This window comes from Gadus chalcogrammus, chromosome 17 (assembly GCF_026213295.1).
Source record: "Gadus chalcogrammus isolate NIFS_2021 chromosome 17, NIFS_Gcha_1.0, whole genome shotgun sequence".
Lineage (NCBI taxonomy): Eukaryota > Metazoa > Chordata > Actinopteri > Gadiformes > Gadidae > Gadus > Gadus chalcogrammus.
The window spans coordinates 5,158,092-5,175,123 of NC_079428.1; the positions used below are offsets into that span (position 1 = coordinate 5,158,092).

General features: G+C 40.7%; 2 protein-coding genes and 1 long non-coding RNA gene across 3 annotated transcripts; 2 read left to right on the forward strand and 1 right to left on the reverse strand.

Moving 5' to 3' along the window:
* Positions 1 to 512: 512 nt before the first annotated feature.
* Positions 513 to 8,109, reverse strand: LOC130370166 (butyrophilin subfamily 1 member A1-like). Its single transcript, XM_056575875.1, has 6 exons — positions 8,027 to 8,109; positions 6,954 to 7,048; positions 6,436 to 6,759; positions 5,852 to 6,136; positions 3,601 to 3,700; positions 513 to 3,510 (listed from the first exon to the last, which is right to left on the reverse strand). Exons 2-6 carry the CDS (start codon positions 6,991 to 6,993, stop codon positions 3,468 to 3,470), a joined length of 792 nt encoding a protein of 263 aa, XP_056431850.1. The 5' UTR covers positions 6,994 to 7,048; positions 8,027 to 8,109; the 3' UTR covers positions 513 to 3,467.
* Positions 8,110 to 8,324: 215 nt separating this feature from the next.
* LOC130370228 (uncharacterized) lies at positions 8,325 to 10,277 on the forward strand. The gene is made up of 3 exons (XR_008892985.1): positions 8,325 to 9,213; positions 9,596 to 9,696; positions 9,814 to 10,277. It is a non-coding gene; the product is annotated as an uncharacterized LOC130370228 (long non-coding RNA).
* A 3,202-nt stretch (positions 10,278 to 13,479) lies between these two features.
* Positions 13,480 to 17,007, forward strand: LOC130370172 (high affinity immunoglobulin gamma Fc receptor I-like). The gene is made up of 8 exons (XM_056575885.1): positions 13,480 to 13,579; positions 13,841 to 13,885; positions 14,077 to 14,316; positions 14,516 to 14,785; positions 15,027 to 15,180; positions 15,327 to 15,395; positions 15,644 to 15,743; positions 15,926 to 17,007. The coding sequence occupies exons 1-6, from the start codon at positions 13,573 to 13,575 to the stop codon at positions 15,352 to 15,354; spliced, it is 744 nt and encodes a 247-aa protein (XP_056431860.1). The 5' UTR covers positions 13,480 to 13,572; the 3' UTR covers positions 15,355 to 15,395; positions 15,644 to 15,743; positions 15,926 to 17,007.
* Positions 17,008 to 17,032: the final 25 nt, after the last annotated feature.

Consider the following 17,032-nt stretch of genomic DNA (forward strand, 5'->3'; position numbering starts at 1 on the left):
TCCTATTGTTTAAAAAAATCCAGAACCCAGTTAAACATATTTCCTTCAATCCCTAATGTGTGCATCTTGATTAAAAAACTAAATTCAATTCAATGTTATTTGTATAGCCCTTAATCACCATTACAGTCTCAAAGGGCTTAACAGGCCAAATATTTGTGGCCTGTTAACTGGGACTCAACCCTCGATAGAGTTAAACATCGTTAAAGTTATAGCCTTTAAGGCTAACGAAATTTAACTGAGAGCATTGTAATCCTGTTTTATCTGTTGATATGAAAGGTTGGTCGTGTTTTAAGAACTGCCAGCAGAGGGCGACGTTGATCAGCAAACGACCCATCACATTAATTAAATTTATTTGCTTTGTAGAAGATCGTCTTCAGACTATATTTGAACAGGGACAACGTACAAAAGAAACATTTAACTTGCAGGTTTTAGCATGCTGCTATTTTCCACCTGTAGTAAATTGGTACAGCGAGACTCATGAAAAGGTGGGCATAAACCTTTTTTTTATATAAATAATAAAAAATGCATTAGCCGAGAATCAATTATTTTTTTATTCATGGTAGAATGAAATGCAGATAATTTAATTACATGTGATGAAATGTATGAGGGGCTTTTCGAAGCAAGAGTAGAAAGGTGCTGTTCAGTCAAAACATAGAAAATGGCAACAATATAGGGACATTAAAGCTGCATAGAAGTCACACACAAACACACACACAACAATGTGCATACGAAACATAATATTCCTTCGGTTAAACATAACCATGTATGGTAAACTGTTGTGTTAATATCGGTTAAACATAACCATGTATGTAAACTGTTGTGTTAATATCGGTTAAACATAACCATGCATGTAAATGTTAGTATCCGTATGTCTACCTGTTATGTTGAGTTGTTGCAGCAGAGAATACTAATGGTCACCAGACATATAAAGAAAGAATATATTACACAATGCATTCTTTTTTTATATGTTGTATATTTACGTTGTTTTACTTTTTTATTTATTCATTCAACCGGTTCATTACCGCTTCTTAAAACGATCCACTTTTGGAGCCAGGAAGGTTTTTGTTATTTATTTAACAATGAGAAAAGTACACTACAAATATATATTTTTTAGGATAATTGTCTTTTGATTGGCCGTAAATAGTCAATGTCACCCTATCTAAAAGGTTCTAACAGGTGGAGGAGATATTATAGAGCAGGATTCTGCTGTTGAGTCGGGTCTAGCCGGTGAGGTGGAGCAGGTAACATAGGGTAGGAACTTGCTGTCGTTTTTAGCCTGGATCTCAGAACAACCTAGTCCAATCATCACTCACTCTAGTCAGCTCCCCCTCCGTCCCCTTGTGTGATACGTACACCCCAGGTAGCCTGACATGCAGTCGGGCGAGCTAACAGAGCAATGACACCGGAAGTTGAATTAGCCTATTTCTTTCTGGAATACATAAGCCTTATGAAAGGCAATTTATCGGATTCTCTCTTCTATGTGATTAAGTGTGAAGATCCTGATTAGCGCGATATGTGTGACATATCATATATATTGTTTAGTATAGGGTTAATAGTTAAGTAGGATATTGTGATTTATTCTAATATAATAAGAATGGAGTGAAATCTGAGCCATGCGTTTCGGCTCGGGACCATTAATGTAAGGACATGTAAGTGTGAAAGTAAACTAGCAGACTGTGTAGCACACCGCAAGAGATTTGGAGACGATATAACTTCAATGCAATAAGTTTGACTTGCTTTAAGGACGATGTCCTGAGAGGTGGGCACTTGGTGCACAATGGTGTGAAGTCTGTGTTGCTGTTGCTCTGGCCCCACATGCTGTACGTACTATTAGACGTTGAGTACATTATTCAGTGCAGACAAACCATGGTGAGAGTAAAGGTGAATGGGGTGAAACTAGCAATATACAGCTGCTAAGGAATATGCCAGCTCCACCAAGGAAACATTCTAGCGAACGCTCAGCAAGGCTATACAAAAGATGAACATTTTCTGGAGTGACTTACATCAGGAATATCATAAAAAAACACCAATACTGGATAGTTTGTAGCTGCCAACCAGGAATATCACAATATTTCCCCTGTTTGAGCGGTGCTTAGGGCAGGGGGAATTTCATTGAAATTTAGCCTACTTCTCCTTTTAGTGTAACAGAGTCAAAAATGGTAACGGAATTCTTGTGATGCCATCAATGTAAACAAACCGCCAGGGTAATGGCTTCTAGCATTCAGAATAACAGTGTATAGTATTGTGTCAAAAAAAGTATAGCACAGAACACCACATCAAAAGCCTGATACAAACAACCTCATCTCAGGAAGGGAAATAACACTCAAGCAGCCTGGTGCGATCCTTACAAATACTAAAATACACATCTAACAAAAATGTAACTAAAACACAAATATGCATAAGAATAATCACTTCTCATAAAGTTATGTATCAATAAAAAACTCAAGCATATTGGCTTAAGAACACACTGTCTCTCGTGATTCTTTGCGTCAATAATGGTAGTGACCTGCAGACTTCCACAGAGATGTAGAATTATCCTAGGGTGGCTAGTGAGGTGCTCGATCAATAACAGTGCGCAGTTGTATCAAACTGTTTTGTAATTCATGTCACGAAAGATTGGAGCATGAGTTAGAGACAAATACTCAATGACATGCAAGTGGTGGGAGAAATACAGACTTTCTACTCCTCATTCAAATATAAGGTCATTGACATTACCTACGGATAAAATACTACCACAGGTGTTCATTTTTCCGGAGTTTTTCAGGATACCAAAGTCAGGATAGGTCTTTCACACGTAGAATAGCGGGAGAATAGCAGGACTTACGTGTATGTGGGAAAGCATCTATAGATGGAAGTAGAAGTTAGTTATGACACGTTTCCAGCGGTGGAAGCAGTGCGGTTAGGTATGAATAGGTGCGGAACGGTTCGCGTTTCCAACGGCAAAAGTGTGCGGGGACCAGACTTATCCGCGATTAGCCGTACTTATCTCTCAGTGCTCATCCGTTGGGGCACCAAGCGGCCTAAAAGGGAGCCAAAAAGTTCGAGCTACACACGCCTTCCATTGATTGGTCGACAGATGCTTCACGATGCTTGCGTAGCTACCGCGGCTATCGCCATCCGGCTTAAACCCCACCCTACCATAAAGTAACGGGGCTGTGCCTAACCGCACCTACACTACCAGACCTACATCGTACTGGGCCTAAACGCACCCGCCGTTGGAAAAACGCCATTAGAGGCACATAGCGAGCAGTAGCCGCTAGTTAGAGGCACAAAGTGGGCAGTAGCAAATAGCAAGGGACACATAGCGAGCAGTAGCAGCCAGCTAGAGGCACAAAGTGGGCAGTAGCAGCTAGCAAGGGACACATAGCGAGCAGTAGCAGCTAGCTAGAGGCACATAGTTGCTAGTGGCAGCTTGTGTGATTCTGTCTAAGGATCTCAAATCTTCATATTGGCCCGACACAACCCTCTTATCCATCCCGTTTTGGGAGTTTCGACGAACGTCTCTGTAGGCTGGACATAACATTATGAGAGTTGGCACCTAGCTGGAAATCATTTAATAAATGAAAGCATATCATTTTCATACAAATACTATGTACTCACCAAATCCCCAAAATCACCATAGCCACCAAAAGAACACCCGTAACAGCAAACAATCCATCGCTAGTTCGACCTGGCTGGACCAAACCTGGAAAGAAGTTCTCTGCGGAGAAAGCACATTACATGTATACAGAATCTGTCTATTACATCACATCTGCCAATAACATTCCACGGCAGGCCTATGTGTAAATCTAGAGGCATCCATGACGTCTCTAGTGGAAGAGAACAGCATGTAGTTACTCTAAATGTATTTTAGGTTATTCAGGGTAGAGACCAAAGGGGTATTCCATCAAGGTCGCTCACGAAGGCGTTGCTTAGTTGATTAAGCCCAGCTAGAACTAACGGCAACTTCCACTTGAGGCTAAAGCCGTTCCATCAACGCAGTTCAGCCTCGCCTTGCTCAGGTAAGTTCAAACCAGGCTAACGTTATCGTGGATTATGAGCGCTCATGAGATATACAACCAGCCCAGAACAGTGAATGTCGAATCATGGATCAAATGTCCGAAAAGGCATTTTAATTGATAATCAGCCAATACCCTCAGTTAAGGACTGCAGATATGAGGGCATTGTCATCTCTGTTCATGGGCATGTGACCAAATATTTTTTTCCAAAGAAAGCTATGCGGCGCCCTTGGTGTTTTAGTAATGCTCTGCTTGGGGATGAGTCGTTTGTTAAGTGTATTAATACGCAAATCGATATTTTCTTGTCCATACATGAAATGTCGGATGTTAGTAAATACACCCTCTGTGAATCCTTAAAGGCTTTTTTAAGAGGGGAGATTATCTCTTACATCTCCTGGGAAGCCAGATCGAGAAAAGAGCGTCCTAAAGAACCTCTCGGACCAAATTAAACAATTTGACTTTAAGAACTCAATTGCTCCCAGGCGTGATTTTTTTTAAAGGAGAGCTTGACTCTGCAGACAGACATTTGACCTGATAACTACCTGCCATACAGAACAGCTCCTCCTCCAGTCTTGATCGAGCTTATACGAACATACAGATAAGCATGGCAGGCTGATCGGAATGTAGAATTTAAAGATGTTGAGTGGTCAAATGTTTTATTAAGAATACATTCTTCATCGATATGTGCCAGACATGGCTTGATCCAGTTTAAAGGAGCAGACTCCATCTCTCTAAAGCCAAGCTCTCAAAAATGTATCCATCAAGTGATAATTCATGCAACACATGTAAAAATTCACCTGCAACACTAGCTCATATGTTCTGGCTTTGCCCGAAACTCGTTAATTACTGGTCCCCTATCTTTGAATCAATCTCCAAGATACTTAAGAGACCAATAGCTCCGAACCCTCTTACAGCCGTTTTCGGGATTCAATGTGAGGGCGATCATCTTCCTAGAGCACAATCACATTGAATTGCCTTTGTCCCTCTTATAGCCAGAAGATTAATTTTACTTAATTGGAAGCAGGCTACCCCACCTTCCTTTAAACACTGGATTGCTACAATTTCTGAAACTTGAAAAGATAAGATTTGCTTAAAGGGCTTGAAGGACAATTTTAGCAGTGTTTGGCAACCATTCATTACAGATCTGCTTGACCAGATAAGGATGTACAAAATGTTATTTCTCACTTTTATCTTGCTAAGGATCCAAATAACTCCAAACTGTACAAACACACTTTATTTTATTTATGTATTTAGTTTTATTTCTTATTTTACTTTTGTTGTTTGTTTAATCATTATCATTATAATTTTTGATTTATGTTTGTCTGTTTGTCTTTGGGGGTTAAAAATAAAATATTACATTTGTATAATATGATGTTTTGCTATATTTGCTATAAAACATATTTATCATATAAAAGTAAATTGTTAGGCCTACTTACTTTGATACAAAGGGAATTACTAAATCAAGCCAACGCCAAGATTTCTATGACATACTCGGGTTGCCCATAACACAGAGCAAATGCTAGCTAGACCACTCAACCAACTGCTGATTAATCATTTCAATAGAATACATAAATCTGAATAAAAATGTGTGAAAAAAAAAAATATCCACGATAACAATAGATAGAATGCATTTAATTATTTTTTTTGCATCATTGAATCTTAATCCCTTAGTGATAATATATGATGTTTGTACTTCATATATGTCAATTTATGCTGACTGCTAACATATTAGCTAAGTGCTGACGCTCCATACACATGAAGTCTTCACCGTCATAGAACTCTTGCATTAACCAATGGGTGACGTCAAAGATGCTACATCCAGTGACCTCATCACAAGACATAAAAGGACCTACCAGGAAGGTGTATCTCTGTCTCCCTGGTCTGGTTGAAGAGCTCCTGATGAACTCTACAGATGAGGTGTCTGTTCGGACTCTTCCTCTCCACCACCAGGGTGCTGGAAATGTTGTAGAATCGGTCTTCTTCTTGGTTTGCAGGCATGGTTACAGCGGGCAGGAGGGCTCCTTCAGTGGTCCACCAGGAGAGCTTTGGTTGTGGGTACCAGCCTTTAGCCCGGCAGCCCAGAACCAGGACCTCACCCTTGACTTCCTCCAGGGTTATGACTGGGGAGGAGGCTGCACCTGGGGGTAAGGTGAGGGTAATGACTGGGGAGGAGGGTGGGGTTAGGGTTATGACTTGGGAGGAGGGTGGGGTTAGGGTTATGACTGGGAGGAGGGTGGGGTTAGGCTTATGACTGGGAGGAGGGTGGGGTTAGGGTTATGACTGGGAGGAGGGTGGGGTTAGGGTTATGACTGGGTGGAGGAGGGTGCCCCTGAGGGTGGGGTTAGGGGAGGTACTTCTACTATATTCGTAGTAGAATCTGTCTCACCTACTATAAAAAGGTCTGGGTCTTGTTCCAACCTACCGTTAGCAGTCTTACCTACAAGGAGATGGACGGTGTACATGTTTTCTGCGGACTTGAACAGGCAGGTGTAGTTCCCCTCATCGGCCAGTCGGACGCGGGGCAGTTTGAGGGAGATGATTCCTCTGTCCAGATCTTCTGCTGACAGCATCGTCCTGCCTCTGTATGCCGGATTCTGATGTTCATAAATGGTCCGACGGTTTTCATGCCGATGGACAATATCAGGATTCAGGTCTGTCCTGGACCACTCCATTACATTCTCGCCGATGTCTGACGACGTTGTCGTATCGACAGACAGAGTGACGTCGTCACCGACCAGTGCCCTCACGTTAAGAGCTTCCCCTAGACAGAGAGATGACCCGAGGAAGAGAAAGAGGAGGTGAGGTTGGGGAACAAAGCCCAAGTATCTATCATTCACCTTGCTACACCTAGCTAGGAGATGATCTGCTACTGGACACTCTCCTCTGACTCTAGTAGTAACATATGGACATTGTATGACAACCAAAAAGAGTATTGGTAATTATGGGATATTTTACCTGCAGAAAAGCAGATCAACAGGAGAACGAGGACTTCCATGAGAAGTCCTGAAGAGGTTGCTCTGACTAATAATACATTATTATTATTTATTTACCTGAAATAGAACAATAAATGTTATTAAAACATGCACATGCTTACCCAAACTGACAATTATACATGATTGACAAAGTAGCACAGTATTATTATTATTATTTTATAAATAATAATAATAGTATCATTTATGAACAATAAAATCGTATACATATCAATTCAATGCCATTGATTAAAAAATAACCTCAAAATAATTGTTAAGCCATGTTGACTCGTGCTATTTCTAGAACATGCCTGCTGCGGCGTGGGGGTAGGTATGAGGGTAGGCACTGCGGCGTGGGGGTAGGCAAGGCACTGCTCATTGAGCTTTACGAGGATCGGCCTTGATGTGCTCAAATCGATCATGCGATTTATTCAATACCCGGGTCAGTTTTCAACTGTTTTGTGTTGTAAATGTCGGGGCCAGGGCAGCTTTTAGGGTGTTTAAACTGTATTCACCGAGCTGTTAAAACAGGACCGAAGAGAGACAGGGAAGTGACCGAAGAGAGACAGGGAAGTGCGTTGATGCGCTCATATCTATTGACACAATAACTACTTGACAAACTAGCTAAACTTTCCAAATGAGACACATTTACAGGTGTAGGCCTACAGTCAGCAGCCTGTGGTGTAGATGTTTGAGGTTCTACACCTGTAAACGTGGGAAAATAAGTTAACTGTGAATCAACGCTCTGGTATCCCAAGTATACTCAATTTGAGAATACTTGAGATACCAGAGATTTAATTCACAGGCACCAGCATCAACGCTCAGGTATCCAAAATAGGCCTATTCTCAAATTGAGAATACTTGAGATACCAGAGCGTTGATTGGGTAATTTAACACGTGGCAATAGTGAAACAAAAAAAAGTCCGGATTGATAATAGTTATGTAGGCTATTGTATCGATATAATAGCCTAAATAACTTTATTACACGCAGGACGGACACACCGGGCACACACGTAGGCCTACAGATGGAGAGGATGTCCCAACATAATACATATTTACCTTTGTACTTCTTTGGAAATGTGTTTTCGAGGTGCACGTTTTAACAGGCAGGTTACGCTTTCGTTTCGGCTACTTGCACAAACACTTCCTGATTCGCCGTAATACAGCTCACCAGCTTCCGGTTCCAAGATGGCAACGTTCTACACCCGGTGTTTACAGGAGCTGCCGACAATAAATATCACAGATGTGCATCGTTTATGTCGGGAAACAAAAACTCCGACAAGCAAATTGGAGAAGGGGTTTAGGCTGTATGCTTCGACCTACATTCACAGTTACGAAGGTAAGAAAACGACGTCTAACAGACGCTAGCTACTGTCAAAGTCTAATCTGTCACTGTCGAACGTGTATTACGATGCAGGAACAGCAAACGCCAACAAGATTTCTTAACGAGTGTTTTATATCAGCCTTGATGTTTGCCTGTTGTGTTGAGTAATAATAGTTTAAGTACAGCCACGGTTTTGTGTATATAAAAGTAACATTACTTAGCTACCTAACGTTTCTTTCCATGTAGTAACATGTTATAGATTTGATGATGCGAGTAAACCCAGTACAATTGAAGCTTAATGAATTTGTATGTGTTATTTCATTCAGTGTCCAATAAAGACAAGCTGACAGTGCAGGTCAGCGTGAGAGCCTTGTGCTACAGGTCGATGGGGAAGAGCGAGGCACCACAGTTTGAGTCTAGGCAGGAAGCTGTGTTCATCCCTGTTCAGTGGTGTTTGTTTGGTTAAGCAGTAGCTAAGTGTAGTCCTCAAGGGCCACCAACTTGAATGTTTTTCATGTCTCCCTGTTTTTCACACACAATTTAATATAGTCAAGGTAATGAGTACAAGGCTACAACTTTTCAATAAACAAGAATATTTATTGTCGTTTGCACAGCAGAAGTACAGGTACATTGGAATAATTGTGATTATAGGAGTCCGCTTTAAAAAAAAACACATCTTTATTTTAAGAGGGAGAGAATATAACAGTAAGCATTCAGGGTGTTAGGCTTTTTCTAGCACAGTTGAAGTACTTACCTTCATAAGAAACAAGTTGTTTTTGACACCCATGATGCTGAGGTTATATTTCTAATGATTTACCTTTTTCTCTTAGATCAAGCTTTGTGATTCATCAGCCAAGGGATGAAAAAAGAAAGAGTTAATCTATGGGCTGGAGCAGCTGTCTCTGAGAGGAAAAGAAAAAAAGTATAGCTCAAAAACAACAAATACAAATGCAATGGCATCACGTATAATTACATCTGTAACTACTTATAAAGTACTGTTGATGCACGTGCAGGTGCGACCACTTCTTTTTTCTGGGCAGCTGATTTGGTCTGGAAACACGGACCATCTTGTAGAGAAGGCTCAATCAAAGACCAAAAAAGCTATCAGATGGTTGTAGCTGGCAAATCTATTCACAAAAGACATCGCATAAAAAATTTCAATTAGAAGTGTACATCAAAAGTATACATTGTTACCAAAATAATGTCAACAGTAACTAAGATTAAGATTTTATCGTATATATAATATATATATATATATATTATGTAGCAGGGTGACCTGTATTTCTCCCATATATCTGTTTCAGCATCAGTCACCTCCCTTTTACCTGTATTGTGACTTGTGCCACTACGCAACGGTTGCTCTACCGGATGGCGTCGTAACTAATCCCTGGCACTCAGCTGACAGGTTTGTTTAGTCTCCTCTTTGGGTGCAGTTCAATAACTGCACCAACTTCCTGTAAGACAACCTGATGTGTGTGTGGATATCTAATGCCCTAATGTGTTCTCTGTGCTCTCTTTTTAGAGTAGTGTTCTTGTCCGGGCCGTATCTTTGGGAGGCGCGGTTTGGTGGTTTGCCGTGTACTTGTGTGTAGATAAGTAGGGTGTTACCTGCTCAATTCATACATTTTTACAATTGTTTATTAATAGTATTTTGTTCTAGGACCAGCATTGGTGGAGTTGGAGACGGTCACATTCTGGCGCTGGCGCTTCAGTGCTCCTATTTTCATCTCATAGAATAATAACACAACTTTTTTCAACCATTTAAAAATAAACTTTTGTAGACTTGAACTGGAAACACGTCTCTGTAAGTCTTTACACAAATCTGTATCATAAATGTTGTTTGTTTTTGTACTATTGGTGTGGTCACATTCATATATATAAATTCTGATAAGACATGGACATCCCCAACTCCAATTACACCATCTCTCAACATGCCACTACTTGTGTCCTATTAATCATTCACAGACCTATTAAGAAATAATTTGGTACAGTAGGACCTACTATAAATTAATCTGTAACGTAAAGCTATCTTCTAACCAACAATGTCCCTGACTGACACATATCCCCGTCACGTAGGGACTAGGCTAATAACAGACTAATACAAAAAATGTGACTGAAAAAGTGACTTCCCTTGTGTAAATTCGGATGTCTGCGTCGGAGCCAGCAAACCGCTGCAGTCCAAACTCTCGCTGGAGACGTAACTCCTGTAGCTCCTTTCTCAGCTCCTGTACTTCATTTGAGACGCTTTCAGCAGCTGATGCGGACATATCCATGGCAGTCGGTTCAGAGAGAGCAGTAGTCTTGATCGTTGAATAGGAGATCAACTTCATCTTCCGGAGGGGCAGTTTCGACGAACCGATCAACTCTCCCACACGCTGCCCCTTGGGGTTTCGACTGTATACTGGTTCCACTCAAAAAGGGTCGCTACGGCACCTTTTGCAAGTCTCCTTCGACCCTGAGGAGTAGTTGGCTCAATCAACTTGTCGGGACTAGAGTGTCTGCTACAGACCTTGGAGTGAGTGGTGATGACATATGCATCCCGGCGTATGTTGACAATCCATCGACTCCTCACGTCAGTTTGGCTCGGAAAGCCATGAAAACGTAATACCCCGTTGAATTTTGCTGACGCTGTACAGTTCGGGACACATCTGTGCTCTGTATAGGTTGTCTCCTGCCTCTGAAAAGGTCCAGTTTTTAGATGTTTGCGGTCTTTATCCATGTTTACAGTATCAAAGTCAGCAGGCTAGCGCAATAAACACACAGACCGGAAGCAACCGAGCTGTATTATTTGAAACAGGAAGTACGTCACACAGCTTAGTGCATACACCAGCCACACCCAAACTTCTTCTTCTTCTTCTTTAGGTTTTATTGGCGGTTAGCAAACCAACTGGTGCATTACCGCATCCAACTGGACTGGAGTGTGAACGAGCGATATTGCAGCTAATAAAAGGAAAAAATAAAATAAAATACGAATAAAAGATTCAAACAAACAAACAAAACTAGATTCTTTATACTACACCAATTTCCCTTAGGAACTTAATAATGCTGTGATAGGCATTGCCTGTTGTTTTTCCCAAAAGCCCTGATAATGAAAAGTTGGTGTGTTCTGCCTTGCTTAATGTCTGAAAAAGGTGGTCTCTCTGGGTATTGTACTCACTACAATTAACTAAAACATGCTCAACGGTTTCTGGCTGGTAACAGTGTTGGCATTTCCCAGTAGGATGCTTGCCTATTTTATGCAGCGAATAGTTCAGACCTGTATGCCCGATTCTAAGACGAGTGATTATACTTTCATCCCTACGTTTGAAGCCCACCTTCCTCCCATCACCAACGTGTCTTTGGATACTGTACAAATGCCTACCTGTTTCACTCATGCCCCAATGCTCCTGCCATGTATTTTGTGCATATGTCCTGATGAAGGATTTTACCTCAGCTTTGCTCAGAGGAACCTGGAGATCTGCATGTAATACCTTGAGTGCTTGTTTGGCCAGAATATCAACTTGCTCATCTCTTTTCCACATTGTTCATCGAACAGCGTTGTGGTTCAAGGGTTTAATGCCCTTAGACCTGGTTTGACAGTTTACTGTGTTTCTACAGAAGAGTCTGTGATCCTAGAGAGTCCTGTCCATCCCGTGGACAGGATGGACAGGACTGTCCGTCCTGTCCATCCCGTGGACAGGATGGACAGGACTGTCCATCCTGTCCATGAAAAATGGGCTTTAAGGGCTGCAGCCCTGGGCCTCGCCACCAGGGGGGCTCATGTTGAGTGAGTCAACGGAACGCGCGCATAACGTTAGAACATTTCAAACTGAGCACAGAAATAATTTGCGAATACGTCCATCATGTGATCATCAGATCAGCAACATTTCAATACATTGTAGGGAGGGGGGGGGGGGGTATTTCCTTAACTGATGTGAACTCAGCATATGCATTTTATCTCTCTCTCTTTATATATATATATATATATATATATATATATATATATATATATATATATACATATATATACATACATATCTATACATACTTATATATATATACATACATACATATACATACATACATACATATATATATATATATATATATATATATATAGATATAGATATAGATATAGATATATATAGATATATATATATACATACATATATATATATATATATATATATATATATATATATATATATATATATATATATATATATATATATATATATATACATACATATATATATATACATATATTTACTGTTAAAATGAATAAATATTTGATTATAGTCTGATGGGATAAAAGAATGTCAGAATTACGGTGCATAAGAGCTCTTGCAGCTAACAATGTCAAGTATCGCACCATACAGCCCCAGATACAAAGAACTCTCACCACAAGCTCAACATACGTGCAGTCTCACGCCCACACACACCAACCGCTGTCTGCACTGTTGTCTGTAGTTCCACAAAATTGAAGCTGCATTCTCCACCGTCCATGTTAGTGTCACTGAAAGCAGAACAACCAATAGCCAAGTTTATTTCTGTGTTACACAACCATCTCTCTACTCAGTCACCTGATACAGAATTACATAAATCCATCCAAATAATTATTTGAACCATTTCCTCTGACATCATTCTGTTTATCCCATATGTCACCAGCAATATTTACATCATGTGGGGGATGGGCAAGGGATACAATGTCATGGATGATTTTAAGTAGAGGACGATGTGGCAAAGAGTGACGAAGACGAGGTATAGAGATAGAGGAGTTAATTCCATTCATTCCATGACATGATTTTCAAGTGACTGGGAACTCCTCTGAGAACAAATAACTACGAAGAGTGAGTCTTTCCGCTCTTCAGCTCTAAAGTATGAAGTCCAACTCTTGCGTCTGAAGAACTAAGCCCGGCAAAATAATTTATCTGAAGTCAATAAATACATTAGATAACATTACATTAATTTAGAAACCAATTAAAACATTACAAATCAATCAATACATTAAAATTCAGTAAATACATTTAGTAATCAATTAAAAACATATATATATATATATATAGCTGATAAATATTGCACAAAGTTGGATTGATAACATGTTACGAAACATTTGATTCACATCACACCTATACCTACTACTTGTGTGCGCACAGGCAGGAGGAACTGAACGCCCAAAGCAAAGCACATCCTTCTATCACTGCATGTGTGAGAGCTCACAAGACATCAACGCAAGAATCAGTCTGTCTGAGAATCAGTCAGTGTTATGAATCTAACGCTCAGTAGCGTGTTATGAAGTCCAATGTTCTGTAAGTAGGATGTTATTAATCTATCCGTGCAATAGTTCAGAATTTTTTTTAAACTGCAGTATCTCAAAATGTCTACACTGAATATGTTTAGATATAGAAAATTATACATGTGCATGACACACTCTTCTGGTCAGTAATGCATTTTTTAGATCTCTTTTATTTTATTTTTTATATCTATCTGAACTATTTTACACATTCCTACTAATCATCAAGCAGAGCTGGATGACGTGATCATGAATTAATGTTCACGGTGCTTTTCAGGGCTGACTTTAATCCTGGTCCTGCTGCACCTCACCCGGGGAAAAAGTGAGTTTATACCATCTTAAATGTATTGACTGACTGATTTCTGATGTATTGATTCATTCAAATTCATTGATTTCGAGATTTATTTATTGATTCCTAATGTTTATTTTGTATTGATTTATCTATAATTTTTTGATTGATTTGTGTCTATATTAATTGTTTGTATTTCTGATGTATTGATCGGTTGACTACAGGTCCATGTTTCGGCCGGTCTCTGGGGATCAGCCCATGCAGGACTCAGTTCTTCAAACGGGAGGGTTTCACGTTATACTGCGGAGCTGATGAGCGTATAATGACTAACTCTAAATCAGTTACTTGCTCTCAGAAGAGCCATGAATGTAATATTACACTGGCAGGAGAACATAACAGCGGTTCTTACTGGTGTGGCTCTAACTCTGGAGAACGAGGGGAAGTGGTCAACATCACAGTGACTGGTATGTGTGTCTCTTTGCCACCAGTTGGTTCTCCCACTACATTATTCAACATTTATAACACTGCACTATTGATCCATGATTCCTATGAACAACGTGACCCAGTTTTACACCTGGCCATAACGTCGTTCATCAACCTGTGTTGTGGTTCAATAGTTTAATGCCCTGAGACCTGGGTTGACAGTTTGCTGTGTTTCTATAGCGGGGTCTGTGATCCTAGAGAGTCCTGTCCACCCTGTACCAGAAGGAAGTCCCGTGACACTTCGCTGCCTGATGTCCCACAAGTCCAGTAAAAAGCTGGTTGTTGTGACCCGGATGAACCAGTCCTGTACCTTCTCCAGAGATGGGCGGTCCATTGGGGTCGGTTTGACGGGAGAGATGAGTTTTGCTGCTGTCAACAGATCTCATGAAGGCCTCTACACGTGTACCTTCTCTGGTGTTGAGTCTCCAGGGAGCTGGCTGGCTGTCAGAGGTGAGCTCTGTTTGGTCTCCACATGGTGAAGTTCTACAGTCACATTAAAGGAGGACTATGGTAGAACTTCTTTATCATTTAATAATCAAAACAATGTTTATGAAATTACCATTAAACAATGTGGGTCAACCCGTCATCCGTAGCGTGATATCCGCCGTGAACTTCTTTCAGTGGGCGTCTGTTCATTGGTCTTCGGATGATTGAATAGCAAAGTCGGCTTGCTTGTCTTTCTGCTTATTAGGTGATCTCCTTTCCTCAGCGACCTCCTCCACCGAACCCCCCCCCCCCCACCAATCACCACCTGCTCCTCCCATTGGTCTACGCTGGACCGCCCCTCCTCCTGATGGTTCTTCTGGGAATAGTCGGAGGATGCTGCTGGAGAAGGAGTCGCAAAGGTACTTCCTCCACCTCCTCCTAAGTCTCCATAAATCAATTACACCTTCTCCTCCTGTACAACAAATATGACTGATCCCCAACAGAATAACTTGTCCTCTCCTCGTCCTTATGTAACGATTGACCGATTTAAATGTTTGTGTTTCAGAAGCCGAAGAAGCTGCCTCAGAGGATGAGGGTCATGCGGATGTAGTCCAAAATAAGACAAAGAAGAAAGGTCAGGAAACAAATACACACAAAGTGTAACTTTAGAACTCGTCAATCCCTGTTCACCCTTCACACAATGTGTGAAGGGTGAAATGCTAATGTGGGTGATTTTTCAAAGTGCTTATCATTTTGAAAACTAGCAGGCCACAGTGGTCTGTGCTCAAACTTCCCCTATTGTCCTATCTATCAATTTTTTACATTGTGGTCATCAACTGTTGAGCGTTCTCTTGTCAGTGCGATCAATTTGTTTTTACACAGAGCGAGATAGGTCAGACTGCGAGGCTACATGTAGTTACGGAGAAAGTCTGCAACCCCAGCCCATCAGAATACAAGATCCGCCTCTCTACAGTCTCCTGGGGTAAGAAGCTGTCAAATGAAGTTCAAACAGAGGCAAAGTATATATTCAAAAGGAAAGAATGCTAAATTCTACGTCATATTACAATGATTAGGAATAATGTTTTTTGTGTTTTCTCAATGAGAAGAAATGTTCTGATGAATGGTTTGTTTATTTGTAGCTTAACCACAAATTTGTGTTTCTAGTTCCAACAGATCGTTGCAGTCTGTTGCGGACAGAAAATGTGAACAATTGTAATAGCTCCCTGATAAAAAAATGTAAACGATGAGAAGATCTGTCCGTCCACATGCTCGAACAAATTCTAAATAACTAATCGTCCCTTTTGTTTGATTCTTACCATATACTGCTTTTAGTTTGGATCTTTAGTGTAAAACATGGGGTTGAAGATCCACTTGAGTTCACTGTGGTACCTGTGGTGCGGTTTGCCATTTGCCTGTGGTAACGACACATGAGATAAACATCTAAGGTTGTCATAAGATTTATCTAGTTTAGATTGATGTGTTTTAGTTAGTCTTATCAGGTGTCTGACTACTTTGATGATGGTTGAACTGTAAAATAAAGAAGACATTTTGTCAGATGTGGGTTGTTGTGCTTTCTACGTCAGTGGTTCTCAACCTTTCTGGGGCTGCTGAGGCCAACCATGACCCCAACAAGACATTCCAGGCTCACCAACTTTAAGTTGTAGGGAATGATTATTAAGATGCAATCAAACACGTTGTTACTAGGATATCCTATCAGCAATATTTGCAATATTTCACCAAATGCGGATTATCCAGAACAAGTAAAATTCATACAGGCTCATAGATACTGCATATTGCAGGCAATTGTATATTTGTCAAAAATATACAATTGAGTGGACAATGTGATGAGGTGGCATTTCCCTGTCCACCAGCGTACATTTTCTCACTGGTTTAGAGTCACTGCTCTATTTGAGAAACACATTTAGGGCGGTCTGTATAGCGTCTGTTACAGGCTAGTCGGTGGCCTACTTAGTGTCTAAAACGGAACTACAGAAAACTTGTGGGATGGTGAGAAAGAGGTCGTCTGTATGTGGTTACGTACCGGTGCAGGTCCTTCTGCACCGGCGACAACAGCACCCAGGGTGTCTGAACAACTCACCACAATGTTCCAGTTGAGCTGTGTTGACTGCTTAGTATCTGCAATGAATCCGTATTCAAACAGACACTGTATTGGGTAATGTAATGTACTTTAAATATCGGTAGATACCATATTAGGTATCTAATGTACTGTCGGTATCAGTCCAGACACTGCATTGGATAGCTAATGTACTA